This window comes from Pseudorca crassidens, chromosome 3 (genome assembly GCF_039906515.1).
Source record: "Pseudorca crassidens isolate mPseCra1 chromosome 3, mPseCra1.hap1, whole genome shotgun sequence".
Classification (NCBI taxonomy): domain Eukaryota; kingdom Metazoa; phylum Chordata; class Mammalia; order Artiodactyla; family Delphinidae; genus Pseudorca; species Pseudorca crassidens.
In genome coordinates this window covers 5,695,970-5,713,544 of record NC_090298.1, presented here as the reverse complement: position 1 = coordinate 5,713,544, position 17,575 = coordinate 5,695,970, and the positions used below count along the sequence as shown (strand labels likewise).

Sequence of the window (17,575 nt, the reverse complement as noted above, 5' to 3'; positions counted from 1 at the left end):
GATGAGTCAGACTCTCCCCTGAGTCATCCACAAGCTCGTCTGAGAAGCACTTTCATCAGCCGCATTTGTTGGAAACAGGTTGGGGACTTGTCACGAGTCCATTTTCTAGCGGCGCCTGCCTCCCTCTCCTGTGATGCTTCCAGAGCGACTCGGCTTCTGCTGGCTGGCCTCACATCTCCTTCTCTGACTCTGACCCTTCTGCCACCCTTTATAAGGACCTGTGATGACGCTGAGCCCACCCAGATAGTCCAGGATCATCTCCCGCCTCCAGGTGCTTCACTGGATCACATCGGCAAAGTTGTTTTTGCCGCGGAAGGGAGGTCACACGGTCACAGGTCGAGGGGGTTAGGATGCCCATTCGATGTCTTCAGGGGCCATAGGTCTGCCAGCCACACTAGTTCAGGCCCAGGTTTTCACCACCTGGTGCTAGCTCTCCATCTGTGGGCAGGTCACGCCTGACACATGGTACAGGCGTGTCCTCTGTCAAGTCCCACCCCCTCCTGAGTGAGCCCAGCCCCCGTTCGTAAGCCATCTTGTCTGATTTGTCCTCATCGCCGACTTCTGCTCCTGGGTCACCTGAAGGTGGTGCCCCTGGGTCAACGGGGCACTGAGACCTGTGGGCCCTAGGCCGGCCTGAGCCTTCAGTGTGGGATCTGAGAAGACAGCCCCCAGGTTGACCCACACCCTGAGAAGGGCACACAGAGAGGCAGGTGTGGGCACCCTGGCTGGAGCCTTCCTGTCCGTATGACCCGGTCCCACCCCCTTCCCAGCCTCCAGGTACACCCGGCGTCTGCCCGCTCGATTGTCCTGATGGAGCCATAGCGCGTTAAATATTTTCATTTCTGCCCCTTTCTTGCTCACAGCGACTCTCTCTGACCACACATTTCCCTTTTCATTCCTGTTTTCTCATCTTTTTTTAAAGTAAAGATTATAGGAAATATATGGCTTTCCCTCCTTACCAAGATGGAAAAAAAAAAAAGATAAAAAAAGAAGCCACGCAAATAGAAGGAAGCTTAGGAAGCTCAATCTGTGCGAATTCTGTACCTTCTGCGCCCAAGCAGGCCACCCTCCACCCCCAGCCCGCCGAGGCCTCTTTGTTCTGACGGCCCCGCGGGGCCCGCGGAAACGTGGATCCTGGCCAGGCACTGGGGCAGGACAGGAATCTTTGATTGGTGCATCTCCTAGTTCCGTCCAACATTCAGAATTATGGGGAAGGGAAGGAAGTTCTTGCAAGAAAACAGTATAGTTCTCCCTATGACAGAGAAAGTAAATTATAGGGTGAACTCCAGTTGGATATTTCTGTACAGGTCCTGCCTGTGTTGCTGGTTGGTGTCCTGTTTGTGGTTGAGAAATGCCAGTCTTCTGTTTTTGGCTTGGAATCGGAAGGGACAAGTCCTCCTGCAGGATCATCTCACCAGCCAACCCCCGAATCCTTTGCAGCAAACTCACCCCTACCCCAGGGCTCTGAGGGGGCCTGGTCTCCAGGACCATCGGTTCCAGTGGAAACCGTCAGAATCAGGTCCAACTAATCCCCGTAGAGAATCTCATCTGAGTGCAGATTGATTATTTCGAACACCACTTGGTGTCTCACTGAGTCCCAGCCTGGACGAGCTCTGGAAAGGAAAGTAATTACATCTCCCGGAACCCCCCACCCGTTTGAACATGCCGTTCAGAAGCTGCCAGCCCGGAAAAGGGGATGATGCTGAGCATGTAGTCCCTATTCCCCATCTTCCTCTAATTCTCTCTTTCTAGTTAACCCGCCAGCAGACCTTACAGCATCTGCTGTGCACCCGTCAGACGTAGCAGAATCGGGGCTGAATCGTTGCGGCTCAGGCTACAGGAACAACCAACACGGGGAAACGTAGTGCTGGGGGCAAATCCCATACAGACCCGTCCAGGAGAAGTTTGAACATTCAGCCAATGAAGAGAGCGGAAGGGGTACCCAAGGTGACCAGGAGAAGCTGAGGGAAGGGCGAGGCCTTCCTCTGTCAGCTCCAGGCAGCGTTGCTTCCCAGAAGGTGGTGGCGTTTCTTCACAGTTGTTGGTGACGGATTTACAGGGCTGGGGGTTTCCCTTCCTGGAGAAGATTTGCCTTCTTCTACCAAGATCAATCCTCCCTTTCTCTTTCTCATGCTCTGTGGTCCCGGAAGACGTCTGTCTGTTCTCAGCCAGGAGGGCGGAGGGTGATGGGTCAAGACTGTGGGGCGTCTGCAGGACCAAATGGCAGGATGGGTGTGTCAGCTGGTGACTCAGTACACAGCTCCCCGCAGGTGTTCATTATTCAGCGCTGGTTCGAGAGAGGAAAATCCAGTTCAAGGGGAAAGGTGCAGTTTGGAAGTTGTGATTGCCTCTCCCAGAGAAGTCAGCACGGGGTTTCCTAATGAGATGCGCTGACCTGGAGCTGTCCTCTGTGGATCCGCAGACCAAGCGGGACCATGGCGGCCTTCCTCTTGCTTCCTCCCCAAGGTCTCATTTGGAGAAGCAGCGGACCCCCTGTCCCTCCCGCTGCAGGGCCTTGGGTGACCTGGCCTGCCAGCTCTGCCCCCGTCCCCTCCCCCTCCCCAGGCCCAGGATGCTGAGAAGAGGGACCCGCGAGCTCAGGCTTCCAGTGCCGAGCGTGGGCTGATGGAGGAGCAGGCAGGACGGTGCTCTCTGGAGAGGGTGATCCGCAGACTCAGAGGACGGAGGCTCTGCCCCAGAGTCAAGGGCAGACAGAGCTGGGATGCGGTGTGTGTGTGAATTTCAACATCATTGGCGGGGATGCCTGGAGCGGGTTGACGGGCAGCTCCCCAAAAGACATGTCCGTGTCCTAACCTCTGGCACCTTATTTGGAAAAAGTGTCTTTGCAGGCATAATTAAATTAAGTACCTTGGGCTTCCCTGGTGGCGCAGTGGTTGAGAGTCCGCCTGCCGATGCAGGGGACACGGGTTCGTGCCCCGGTCTGGGAAGATCCCACATGCTGCGGAGCGGCTGGGCCCGTAAGCCATGGCTGCTGAGCCTGCACATCCGGAGCCTGTGCTCCGCAACGGGAGAGGCCACGACAGTGAAGGCCCGCGTACCGCAAAAAAGAAATAAATAAATAAAATTAAGGATCTTGAGGTGAGGAGATCATCCTGGATTATCTGGGTGTGCCCCAAATCCAATGACACGTGCCCAGATAAGAAAAGGCAGAGTGGAATCTGGCACAGATAGGGGCAGAGATTGGCAAAATGCAGCCACAAGCTAGGGAATGCCAGGAGCCACCAGAAGCCGGAAGAGGCAAGAAGGAGCCTCCCCAGAGCCTTCCGAGGGAGCGTGGTCCTGCCAGCACCATGATCTCAGACTTCTGGGCTCTAGAGCTGTTAGAGACTACACTTCTGCTGTTTGAATCCACCTACTTTGTGGTGATCTGTTATGGGAGCCCCAGGAAACAACGGTGATGCCCAAGGGCCCCAAAGAAAGCATCACTTAACATCTGGGCAACTGCAGGCCCTCTGTCCTCCGCCAGAACCTTCCCTTCACCACGGAGTTCAACGTCTCTCAATCGGGGAAGAGGAGGACAAAAATGTGAGGTTCTCCTGGTGTATTAGCTTTTCACTGCTATTTTTATCGTAGGTGTTCGCTGTTAAAATAACGTACGTCTGTCATCTCACGTTTTGCGGTGGTGTGGGGTCCAGGCAGAGCTGGGCTTGATCCGGTGCCCGGTGTCTCGCCAGTCTGCAATCAGGGGTCAGCCAGGCCACGTTCCTTTCTGAAGCTGGGGGTATTCTCCCAAGCCCAGGCCTTGCAGCTGTAGGACTGGGCCTCTTGTTTCTTGTAGGTGTCAGCTGGGGACCGCTTCCAGCTCCTAGAGACCCCTGCAGTCTCCCACCACGAGGCACCCTCACAACTTGGCAGTGGACTTTTTCAAGGCCAGCAGGAGAATCTCTGCTTTCAGGTAAAGACTAGGCTCCACGGCTTCATTCTTGCCAGGAAACGGCACATAACCAGGGGCTGTACCCCGTTACCTCTGCCATGTTCTGTCGGTCTGCCCCACCTCCACTGTGGGGGGGGATTGTACAAGAGTGCGACTCACTGGGGAGTCACCTTCAGGGGCGGCTGACACACCTGGAGCGTCTTCCTTCCTGGGGCTGCCCTTCGCAAGCTTTCCGTTTCTTTCCCGCTTGCTTCCTTCCATACCTGCCACCCCGGCACCATCACACCACTGCGATCTTTGCCCCCGAGGGAAGAGGGTGCCAATGTCGTGACCATCTTGGCACTTACATTTTCGGAGATTTAAAGAGAGAAGCTCAAAGGGACGGCTTTTAGTAGGACAGCATCTAATAATCTGCCAACCCATGAAGTCCAAAACTGGGTTTGGTTTCTTCCGGAGGCTGTGAGGGAGAATCCATCCTCCGCCTCCCTCCTAGCCCCTGGTGTTGCTGGCCATGCTTGGCATTACTTGGGTGGTAGACTCATCATTTCAATTGCAGCCTCTGTCTTCACATCACCCCGCCCCGTGTCTCGGTTTCTCAAATCTCCCTCTGCCTTTCTCTTATAAGGACACCTGCCATTGACTTTAGGGTCCAGCCTAAATCCAAGGTGATCTCATCTTGAGATCCTCAAGTTAATTACATCTGCAAAGACTTCAAATAAGGTTGCATTTACAGGTCCTGGGGGTTAAGACTTGGGCATATCTTTTGGGGAACCACTATTCAACTCACCACTACATATATATATATATTTTTTTTTTATATGGCTATAAGCATATATATTTTTTCATGTTCCAAGACAATGCCTAGTTCTTAGGTGCATCACACATATGTGCGAGTGTAGATATATTTTGTACATCTAAGACAATATGACCGGAATAACAAAGCCCTCATCTCTGGTCCCAGCTTCACGATGTGTTGGATGAGGACCTTCAAGATTTTCTGAATTTAACTTCCTGTGCCTTAAAAACACCCTTCTGAAAAGTGAGGTCCCTAGGTTACACTTCTTTTGTTGTAAAGAGTCCTTTCACTAGTTGAAGTCATTGGGACAGGCTAGTTTTAAAACCCGCTATGTGATCGGAGGGAAGTGTTTGAACGGACTCTGAGCTGAGGACTCAGCCTGGGGCCGACTGAACCAAATTAAATGCCAGGGTCCTTCCCAGTGACCACTGAGGTCCTTTCCAGTTCATTTATTAAATAAATGATTGGCATGAAGATTAGAATTCAGAGCCTTTGCTTTTATTTCCAACACTAACTTTCTAGAGTAAATATGAGTGAGCGCCAAGCTATCATTGACTAAAAGCAGTTTCTATTCCCACCATTTGAATGTGGGAAAGTTGGACCCTGGATGCCACGAAGTCCAGGGCTCTGAGGACAGCCTAAAGAGGACACAAGCCCCCCAGCAGGTGAGAACGGAGACCCCCAGAGGCTCCAGATTGTGGAAGAGAGGAGGTGGCGTGGCATGGAATTGTGTACTGTTTCAGAAATTAACATGTTTTAGGGAAGAGCAACACCATTAAATGGAGAAACTAGAGTAAAGGAGGAAGAAAACCTGTGAAACAATGAGAATAAGATTACATAAATCAGGTGCGCGCGCGTGTGTGTGTAGACACACAGAATTTGGTAAAAATAAGAAGTACTGTCTAATGCAAAATGATCTGTATCATTTAAAAGCAGTAAACTTTGAAAAGTTGTAGCTAGAAATATCCTTTGAAATTAGAGATTTAAGAGTTGCTTTAGGATCAACTTAATGTAATGTTTAAGTGACACAGGAAAGTAATTGACCACGTTTAAGTAAAATCAGACTAGAAAAATCAATTAAGCTTTTAACCCCTGCTTCCTATCTATAAGCCTGGCATAGTACTGCCTATAAAGCTACCTCAAAGCGTTGCCTAAGGTGATGATATGAGAAGATAGTTCTCAAAGGTCTTTAAGAAACTAAAACCTTTGCAAATGTAGAAGAAGAGGAAGGAAAAAAAAAAAGCAATAGTTCCCCATGGGAAAGTTTATTCATGTTGTTTAGAATTATTTGATTGGATTTAACCTTCAAAATTATTTATTAAAAAAACTTTTCATGACTCAAAAAATATCTTAAAAAATACTATGGGATAAGTTTAAACAAAAAAGTTTTGCTTTCAAAATGCACCATATTCTGACCCTGTTGCTTCTATAAGGACCAATCCTTGCAAGATTATACACAATCCCTACACTTGAAGGCTGACCAGACTAAACACGATTGATTTAAACTTCATTTTTGCCAACAGACTGTGTACACATCTACCTCAATATCTCTACCTTATCCTTGTGTTTAAGTAAAAGTAACTTGTTTCCATTAACATGTAACAGTTATTCTAGCATGGAAATAGAACTCAGGACAAACACCTAAGCGACAGACATAGCAGAGGTCAAGAGCACGCATTTTATGTCGTTTTGACCAGCCCCTATCCTTAGGACACAGACCACACCTTGACCTCTTAGGGTGATGGGTCAGTTGCAATCCTTCTGGATCTTTAACTTTTGCCTTACGGAAACCATGTCCCTGGACACAGGTTACCCAGGCCACCACAGTCAACTCCCCCACCAGCTGGGGTTGGATACGCTTCAGGGAAGAGTGTGACTGGACACACGTCCTCCATCTCCATCGTCAAGAGAAAGGCAGAGCCAGTGCCCACTTGATGGAGGACTTTCCATGCCTTTGCCAAAAGGAAAGGTTGCAAATTCACTTGGGATGAAGTGAACAACTTAAAGTAGATCCTAACAGCCAGCTCAAGCTGTCCGATTGACCATACCAGATCAATCTCTGTTGTTTCCAAAAGAATGTATTGAGTATCAGTTACCTGCCAGGCGCAGGGCTTCAAGACGTGCTGCTTGTCTCATCACAGCAGCCTCAGCTGTAAGAAGTAACTTCATAATTTTCGTTTAGAAAGTGGAAACAGTGTCTGAGTGGCCAAGTTCCTTATCTACATGTGATGAGAGGCAGACGGGATTCAAGGCTGTTTGATCCCAAAGCCCGTGCCTATTCAGTACCAAAATAGTCATATTTTCAGATTTTAAAAGAAAAATATGCTCTTGATTGGAAAACAGTTCCAGATATTGACACAGGGCTGAGAAGTTTCTCTGACAAAGAGTATAAAATAAAAACTGAAAGCCAGCTAGTGTGAAAAGTTGGCTGAAGTATCTTTTAAATAAATTGAACTTAGGTTATGTGAAAATTGTTGCTTTCTAGAGTTACTACTCTATAAGAGTTTTCCAGAGAAGTATCTCTGTAATTCAGTATTAGTTTAAGCTACAGTATTGTGCTAAGCACACAATTTCAATTATGTTAAGAAACTTTAATGGGAATCATCAGCAAACACGTTTACAAATCTTTTTAATGCATATGACAGCTGAAGGAGAAATCTTCTAAATCACACGAATGCTTAATTAGATTTGGTTCAATTACATTTCATTGACTTTTATACAGAATACCTGTGACATGCTTCAGAGTTTTCATTTGGCAAACCACAAATAAATCAAAGCAAATCAGAGGGGACCACGTGACAGAGAGCTGCTCACAATGGACCACAGAGGATAACACATATGGAAACCCAGAGAAATTCTGACAAATCCTGAACACAGACCATGCAAGAACACAACCAACATTCCGTGGAAAGACATTTATTGGTTTTAAAGTCTTTTCAGCATCACTGTTTTCCCCACGAGGACAACGCCTCTAGATTATGTGATCCGTGCATTCACCTCCTTTGAATAGTCAATACTTCTTTCCTATTTATTTTACGGCACATGCAATTCCACCCACCCTTTTGAGCATCACAGAATAGGACAACTGTGGTGATAGTTTGAAAGTTTCCAGTAGCCTATGACATGTAGATTAGCATCCTACCATGGTGAAAATGGCGACAACGTTCATGAAAAAAATCACTTCGGTAAAAAGGACAAGCAGGAAGTGAAACCAAGCATATCAGTTTACAACCGTTCTATTTTAGCTCAGTTAGTGTCATCACAAGTGATTGCCCAAGATCTAGAGATACAAAGTGATTGCATGTCTACAAAGCAGGACAGCCAATTTACCTCCCATAGAAGAAATGGGGAAGCACCTCCTTGTTTTAACTCTGCAGGACAAACAGGGTGAATCTGCAGTGGGAAAGAGTACAGGTTATTTATTTTCTCACCACATGCTGCCTTCATGACCCAAGAGAACGACCTTGGAACTAGACTCCTCAAGGTCCAGTCTACTATTTGTTTAGCGCTATTATGACCTTGTGATAAAATCTGGGTTACTTCTGGATCTACACTCTTTTCAAATACTCTGCCTTGATTATGTCTCTTTGGCCAGCACACTTTGCTCCTGTGTTTCTTCTGGAACAGAGCTAACATTGCTTATTTCCTTCCCTATGACAACAGTATTTGGCTCTCCCAGTTTGTTGGTCACATACTGCAGGTCAGATGGGCCCTGGGATTGAGTGATATTCAATACTACGTGAACTGGAGGCTGCAAAAATCAGACAGATAAGATAGAACATAGCATCATAGCATAAAGTTAAGGAATGAAGCTGTATTTTATTTTAATGTCTTTGGAGGGAAAAAAAAAGGGTTGATTGTGACCACATGGACTGAGCTCTAAGCCCCTCGCCATGGCTTCCCAAAACAGTAGGGAGTGGAAACTGCCCTTTGCACCAAGTTGCTTTCAACGCAGAGTGGATGACTTTGGGTGAGTCCCAGCCAGCTTGGAAGACCTGTGGCTCTTCTGACCCAACAGTGGGCTAAAAGGTGTGCACTTGGATGTGGTCCATGTGAATTGCCAAATGGTCCCTAGGAAGCATCAAAAAGGACCAGAAAGCACCACCCAGACAGTGGGCTTATCTTCACCTCTCCAGTTGACTTTGGAAAAGCCACTCAACCTCTCTGGGTTTATGGCCTCCACTGTAGGGTGTATAAAGTTAGACTAAATGTCTCCTAGAGTCAATGGGTCTGCCCTCACTGAAGTTGGGAAGCAGCCCTGCTTCTCTAGAAAGAAAATTCCATGAAAATTCTGCATGCTTTTAGGAGGGTTCAGATAAAACACGGAAAATCCAGTTCTTAGGGAAGGGGCCAGCCCCACAAGCCATGTTAGGCTGTGGGGTTGAACTCTGTCCTGCCTCCTGAAATCAGATCTGCAGACAGGGTCCCTGCAGGGGAGAAGTGACAAGTGGCTGCCCAGTTCCCCCCTCCAGGGCCAGTGTGGATGGAGACCGTGCCTGACCCCTGTCCTTCCCACTCCCCCAGCCATAGCTTAAATCTGACTCACTCTGAAATCTTCCCTAGTTATCAGTCAGGAAGCCTCTGGCCTTGCACCACGTGGCCAACTGCTGCAACGCAATTTAGCATTTAGCTATCTGTGTGTTATTCTTGTCTTATGAGTTTCTCCAGGAGACAGCCATGTCTTTAACTTCTACATTCCCTGTATCTGAGTGGGTAGAGAGATGCTAAGTTTGGTTGATTGACTTAAAGTAAGGGATTGGGGACAGAAAGCCAGTGTAGGGTTATAAGATAATTGTAGTTGAACCATTGTAATTGCTCAGTCTGAGTCTCTATCCAAGTGTGTTCTAGTGAAATCCTGTTGTTATTATAATTTTCCCATACTGTAAAAATGACACATAAAGTTCATATGACAATTTTCGGTTCCCAAGCACTTTCCCTCATTGTTTAAGTCAATTCTCACGCCAACCTGGTAGGAGTTTACGGCCGAGGAAACTGGGGCTCAAGCAGGTGACGTGACTTGCCAGTGTCACACAGACACTGGGCGTTTGTCTTTCTCTACCGGGTCTTTCTCAGGAGGCCACAGATTTTCCTCTCATGAGATAAGGCTGAGTTGTGAAAAATGGAGTAAACTTGGGGGCTGAAAAATCGAGGCCTATTTTTTTTCTGCGTAGTGAATTTTAGATATTGTGAGTCTTCCAGGGACTGTGTGTGTGTGTGTGTGTGTGTGAGTGTGGAACCTTACTGCTCACAGAGAACTTCCTAAGCAGAAGTAATTCTTGATCTTTATGAAGCCGATGAGCCACGTGCAGTCCCACGCACAGCCCTTGGCCCGCTGCGGAGGGGACACCCAGGAGTAAGGGCAGTCAGTCCAGGAAAACTGCTGAACGGAAAGGAGGCACATGTGAGCTTGTACTTTCTCCTTCCCTTGCTTCTGTGGCCACTGGCTGGATTCAAGTTCCTTCCATAAGCGGGCTTGTGGAGCTGGTGGGCCGTGAACATCTGCAGGCCCGTCCAATTACTCCCCTGCTGCTGGCCTGGAGAGGGATGGATTTCTTGGCCTGTGTGGGAATGTGAGCCCAGCAGGACCCACATGCGGGGTCATCGGGAAACTTCCATGGCCAGAGGGCTCTGCTGTTTGGCCAACACTGTCATGTTTTTCTCCAGCCCCCAGAAAGGGAGTTCTTGCTTCAGACTAAGAGTCAAAGCAATAGTTGAATTTTAAATTCTTCTCTGCTGCTTTTCAAATAAGAAAGTTTTATGAATTTCAGTGAAAAATAATATTTCTTTTACCAAAGAGTATTTTTTCTATAACTTCCGGTTTCTAAAAAAACTATTGGAAATGCCATGGAAAAAAGTCAAGTTTAGGGTGTACAGAGAGGTTGAAATTGAGCCAATGGTCTCCCTCCCCCTTGCTGTTGGCAGTAATCTCTCCCACCCTTAGGTTATAAGTCACCTCCTGGCTACACCTGAACCAACTGTGGCCAAGCTCTTCAATCAGCTAATAAGCAGTACTGAAGTGACCCAGCTGTGGATATATAGACATATGTCCAAATATATACATACATTCCTAAAAGAAAGTTGTTTTTATTTCAAAATTTGGAAGAGGAAACTATCTGGAAAGAAAGAAACTCAGGTGCTCTGCCTTGCCGGTGTTTCTGCCCTAGATCTACAATATCCACCGTGTAATTCCATTACAATCAGGAGCCCAGGGGCCCAAAGACCATGGGTTAAACGTCAGGTTTCCAGGATGGAGAATTCCGCTGTGGAGGATCAGGTGAATGGACACTTTAAGTTCATTGTCATCAAATTTCATGACTATTATTACTCACAGGGAACTTGAGCTGGAGGTCAGGCATTTTGGCCGCACAGAACTGCACGTGTATCTGGGGCACATCGGAACATTGTGAAAAAAAAATAAAAGTAGCAATAAAGGGTAGATTTTAGAGGAATGACCAAACCTGCTGGGAGGAGCTGACCCCCGTCCTTTGAGGCGTGGTGTCTCAGATCTCTGATCACCTTGGTGAGTGAACCCAAAACTCTGAATACCCAAAATTGCCTGAAGAATTTAATACAATCAGCAAAGAAAATTCCCCTTCCCTCATAGTGGCAAAATATAATTGGCAACATCAGAGTTTGGCCAAACCATCCCTTAATGCTTCCAGTTAGTTTCTAATTGTCTCCCTGGTTGCTTCTGGGGGCGATTTTAACCCACTGGATTTTTGCAAAGACCATGGGTTCCTAAGACTCTTTTCCTGCACCTTGTTGCAGAATGCTGTCATGGTATTCGTAGTATTTGAAATATTAAATTCTGAAAATAGATTAAATATTTTAAATGGAAGGATAGCCCACAATGACTGGATTCAGGTATGCATGATTTTATTTAAAATGTGTCCAATAAGATTTTTCCACTTGGAATGAACATTTTAACCTCTTTCCGCATATTATTATAAACAGTGTTTCCTCATTTCATGGTTTTTCTTAGAAAGTTCTAAGTAACTCAACAGAAGAGAAAAATGAAATTGTGGGGAGTTAAATAACAGAAATTTATATCCTAGCAAGGGTGCTCACGCATCCCAGCCTCGGGGACACACAAGTGACTACTGGGCCATGCAAATCATCGTACAGTCACTGGGTCTCCTTTGGCAGTTCTGGCATTCCCTGTCACGAGCACACAGAAGAAAGTGAGTAAGGTGACTTCAGTGAATGGGACATTGTCTTTTGCTTTTGGTGGTGGGTTGACCAGCAGAGAGAAGACAGGAACACAAATGTCGTAGGAGCATCTCAGGATATTGGAAGAGACTGTCCGCATCTCACCACCGTTGCTCTGAGCCCCAGGGAGGGCGCCCCTGGCATCTGCACCGTGTGTGCCCCATCATGGCCACAGCACGCCCGGCTTCACCCACGGGCACGGGCTGAGCTGTGGACAACACACACACACACTGCAGCGTCGGCATTGGGAGCACGGTTTAACCAAGTGGTCAGTTGCTGTTTTAAATCACTAGAACCTGGCAATATTAAATTTTTGTTTTCATGAGCCAAAGGTCATAGCACAAATGAGGTCTACATGTCATGACATGGGGCCACAGGAAGACACGTCTTCAAGTTATGTTGACCTGCCAGGGAGAGAAACAGAGATACAGAGCACAGCAAACATGTACTGGTGATGCAGGGCATTCCTGTTACATATGAACGGCGCCTTTTACATGTAAACGGGTCCAGAATAGGGCACTGAGTTTCCTGCCTGCTCTTTGGAGTTGCTGTCATGGAAAGAAGCTAAGGGCCAAAGGGATGGGGCGGGCGGAGGGGCAGGCGGGCTGGGGAATGTCACCATCTTGACGTTTGTTCTAAAGTGACTTAGAGATGATCATTCATTTATAATTGAAACCTAATCCCAAACAGCGTTGGCTCCCTCTTTCTCTCTGTAAACACATCTGGTCATAAATAACTTAAAAGTCTCCTTGGCATTCAGGATTCAGTTCCGGCTGGAGTGAAAAAGGATGAAGGATGCTCAGCGTGGAGGAGGAGATGTCGGGTATCTGTGTGTGTGCAGAGGCGGCTGAAGCGTCTATCCCACGTTGCAAACATCAGCCGTCAGAGACGGGCGGGGTGACCCAGCCGTACTTTTCATGAGTCTTCACCAAACTCTTAAAGGTAGCTTCGGCTTCCTTGCGACTGAAGGACTTTTTTGATTTGCCCGCTTTTCTACAGATCCGCCCCTGAGTGAGAGGAAAGATAAAGCAGGTTAGAACCCATCAGCAATCCCAATTCCCACCCTCGTTGTGAAGAACACACAAAGTGGCCGGGATTTCTGATGTCTGAATCGGTGTGATGAAAGGGGAGATATGGAACATCACAGCTTCGTTACCAAATGGACGGAGGGGTCCAGTGGCGGGCAAGCTTTTTGGGGAGAGAGAGACACGCGGGCCGCTGGCGTCCTCAGAACGAGCTCAACCCAGGATGCTGGAAGGCGGCCACTGCTCCAGGTCCCATGCCCAAGCGGGGAGGACCAGCTTTATCAAAAGAGCATCGATGCAAAACGGAGCCCATTATCCTGGAGGCAAAATGCTGTTCTAACTTCCCTTCCCTCCCACCACAGAATGCCTTTAATGATAACTTAGAGATACATGTTTATGTATAGATGTGTATATTTATAGATTCACATACACACTTTACAACTCCAACTTTTTATGTTCAAGCTCAGCAGCAATGAATGACTTTCTTGTAATTCATGCCATGAGGGAACCAGTTCCTGAGAAGATGGTAGGGCCATTTCCACGGAGGTGGAAGCCTGTCCTCGAGTCCCCAGTGAGGGGTCCAGGGGAGGCCAATGCTTCCTCACACAACCGCCGGTGGTAGGGGGGTGGTGCTAGGAGAGGTCCACTCCCCTCACAGTGACCAGCGATGCTCCGGTCTGAAGGACGGAGCCTTTGGGTCTGCAGAGACCAGAGGGTCTGCTTCATCTCAGGATGGACGCAGGCTCTAGACCATGAGCGAGAAGGGACCAGCAGACACCGCTGAGGTGGTCGTGTCTCGGGCCATCGCCACCCCTCCAGGGAGCCCTGGGGAATGCGGTACACTTGGCATCAGAGGGAATGGGCAGAGAGAGGACCCTGAGGGGCTGGGCAGAGCCGGACCCTCCATCAGATGAGTCGGCACCACTCTCAGCCGCTCCCCACGCCGCCTCCTCACGGCCCATCAACAGAAACGCTCTCTTAAGTCTCTCAGCTACAACTCCTCGCACTTGACTTCCCTTCACCCGTCCTGGAAGACTTGCTTGTCTTCCCGAGCATCCCACGCACGTGTTTTGTAGGTGGGATGGAAACACCCTGAGTTTCACCCACTAGCAAGCGCGTGCACACCGTTCTCAGCAGTCTCCTGTTGTTTATGAACTTTCACTAACAATGCTCTCTGGACAGGCCCTCGGCATGTAATATTTTTGTTACAGCACACTGCGGGTATCTGCCATCTGTGTAAGGGGACCTGAACGGGACCTGGACCTCACCCCCAGGGCCTGGCTGGGCTACACCACATACCTGTTCCCTTGTACAGAATTGAGGGCAGCAGCCACCCAGGTCTGTGTGGCCTGGGGACCAAGATCCTCCCATCTTGGGTCTCTCTGATAACCCACCCGTAACTCCCCTGGGAAGACGTCTTCATTCACGGGGGAAATGGCACCGGATCCCTACAAACTGGGAACGGGAGGCTGTTCCACATATTTAAATTCAGAGCTCATGGTTCCTTTTTAACATTTGTCTTTTCAACAGTGGAGACTCAGAGCAAAGCCCAGTTGGTGGTGGGATGGGGGGGGGGGCGGTGGCGAGTCAGAAACCCAGAGCTACTGCTTTGCTCTGGCTGCTCTGGACATCCCTCTGGCTGAGCTTTTCCATCCGCCAATCAAGGGCAAGACCACCGCTTCTAATTAGCTGCCTGGTGCACAAGAAATGAGCTGCTAAAGGGTGACGGAAAACTGGAAAAGAAGACAGGAAACCACCATTTATTGGCTTACAGAAACTTCCCCGTCTCTCCTGCTTTGCTTATGTGGTGTAGTTACACTTATAAAAAGGGACTATGAAAAGCTAATACATTTATAATCATCATTATGTGGGTCAAGATCAAAGTCCAACGTTACTTCATTAAACACAGGCGAATGCATCTTTGCAGGGATGTCGGCATCCATTTTTACATAAGTGGGAGCAAGTATCAAGGGCTATTGTTTTGTATAAAATGCAAATTCTAACCATCTCTACCATTCTTTTCTATAATACTGAAAATTTATGGTATGCCTTGAGAATTCTGAACTAAAAGCAGCCAGAAAAATACAAGCTCACAATCATCTTGGAATATTCCAACGCTCTTGGCATGGACACAGCCTTTGCTAATTCTTTGTGAAAGTCTCAATTGTTACGGAAAACAACAGATAACCCCCCAGATGAACAGACCAGTCTTTGTTGCCTCTTCTTCCCGAGAAGAATGATGAACATAGAGCACCAGCGCTCAGTCAATTCAGCAGCCGGGAGACAGAGACCGTGTGTGGCGCTCGGAGGGCTTAGCATCTTCACCGCACTCAGCTGGCCACAAAGCACTCCCATCTCGCCCCCTGTCCTACACCCTCATTTGCAGCTAACAAATATCTTTTCATAGGTCACCTGTCCTCCTCTGATGGGCTGTTTAAGCATCACCCAGCGACACCCTGGGCTCGAAAACCAGGGCGGCTGTGCTCTTCTTGCTGAAATGCCCTTGAGGTGCCCACTGCACCAAGAAGGGGAGTGTCACTCGGTCCAACCCGGGCCTCTGATGGTCCAGGGCCATACTCATGTTGAACCAACTCCCATTCTTTTCTTTCTTTTTCTTTTTTGTTTTTTTGGCCACAACATGCAGCTTGCGGGATCTCAGTTCCCTGACCAGGGACTGAACCCAGGCCTCGGCAGTGAAAGTGCCGAATCCTAACCACTAGGGCACCAGGGAACTTCTTTATTTTTTTAATTGAAGTATAGTTGATTTACAATGTTGTGTTAGTTTCAGGTGTACAGCAAAGTGATTCAGTTATATATATATATATATATATATATATATATATTCCCAGAATATGTGTATTATATATATATTCTTTTCCATTATAGGTTTACAAGATACTGAATATAGTTCCCTGTGCTGTACAGTGGGTCTTTGTTGATTATCTGTTTTATATATAGTAGTGTATATTTGTTAATCCCACACTCTTTATTTATCCCTCCCCCACCTTTCCCCTTTGGTATCCGTAAGTTTCTTTTCTAGGTCTGTGTGTCTGTTTGTTTTGGAAGTAAGTACATTTGTATCATTATTTTAGATTCCACATATATAAGTGATATCAGATGGTATTTGTCTTTCTCTGTCTGACTTACTTCACTTAGAATGATAATCTCTAGGTCCATCCATGTTGCTGCAAATGGCAATATTTCATTCTTTTTATGGCTGAGTAATATTCCATTGCATATATATATATATATATCACATCTTCTTTATACATTTGTCTGTCGATGGACACTTAGGTTGCTTCCATGTCTTGGTTTTCATCAATAGTGCTGCTATGAACATCGGGGTGCATGTACATTTCTGAATTGGTGTTTTCTCTGCATATATGCCCAGGAGTGGGATTGCTGGATTATACAGTAGCTCTATTTTTAGTTTCTTAAGGAACCTCCATACTGTTCTCCAGAGTGGCTGTACCAATTTACATTCCCACCAACAGTGCAGGAGGGTTCCCTTTTCTCCACACCCTGTCCAACATTTATGATTTGAAGACTTTTTTTTTTTTTTTTTTTTTTTTTTGCGGTACGCGGGCCTCTCACTGTTGTGTCCTCTCCCGTTGCGGAGCACAGGCTCCGGACGCGCAGGCTCAGCGGCCATGGCTCACGGGCCCAGCCACTTCGTGGCATGTGGGATCTTCCCGGACCAGGGCACGAACCCGCGTCCCCTGCGTCGGCAGGCGGACTCCCAACCACTGCGCTGCCAGGGCAGCCCTAGCCTTTTCGATGGTGGCCATTCTGACCGGTGTGAGGTGGTGCCTCACTGTAGTGTTCATTTGCTTTCCTCTAATGATTAGCAAGGTTGCAGCTCCGTTCTTCCTTCCCGGGTACAGTCTCCTAGAGTCTGGATTTTGGGGAAACCTTCAGCCTAACTCCTCTGACCCTCTGTATTTTCCTCTATAAATCAGGGACAAAACCCACTTTACAGCATCATGATGAATGTCAGATAAGATATTGAATTTGAAAACATTTTGAGAATTTTAAGGTGCGTACAACCAACTAAGAACAGTTTTTCTTATTTTCCTAACATTGATATTTCTCTCTTATCTATTTCCATGTAACTAATACTCAGAGAGTCTTTTCTGGAGATTTTCCTTCAAAATACTCTTGTTTTCCCTAAAATACCTATACTTGTATTTAATGCCAAAGGACCTGATGTGACAGTTTGCTTAGCCCACTGTGATAGCTCTGTGCAAGCATTAAGAGGTTAGAAAAGTAAACTCTCTCTCCTGGTTACAATCAGTCTGTCTTGTTCCAGATTATAAACGTAGGGTTATGTGCAACCATAGGATTCTGACCTAACAAACCTTAAAAAATCTCAAAATCTCTCAGTAATATTGATGCCAAGCAATTCTAATGATAACACAGTTCTCTGGGGCTGCATCTGTCAGACAAAACCATTAGTTGGTGCTTTGGTTTGACCTTTTTTTTTTTTGCTTATAGCTTTTTGGGGGGACCAATCACAATGATCAACATGAAAACATTTCCACACAGCTAACAAGCGACCCCAGACTCAGGTCCTCGGACAGGCCACCTGGTCTTATGTGGCTTTCATTACCCTGATGTGCACATTCAATTTCAGTCTGGCTCTGTCACTTC

At 47.3% G+C, this 17,575-nt stretch overlaps 1 protein-coding gene across 1 annotated transcript in view; it reads right to left on the bottom strand.

Annotated features, from left to right (window-relative positions):
• Positions 1-11,550: 11,550 nt before the first annotated feature.
• Positions 11,551-17,575, bottom strand: part of UBE2QL1 (ubiquitin conjugating enzyme E2 QL1) — a 45,542-nt gene continuing 39,517 nt past the window's right edge. The window contains exon 2 of the mRNA XM_067730348.1: positions 11,551-12,907. Within this exon, the coding sequence (XP_067586449.1) occupies positions 12,776-12,907 (132 nt within the window). The 3' untranslated portion in view covers positions 11,551-12,775. The remainder of the gene's footprint in view (positions 12,908-17,575) is intronic.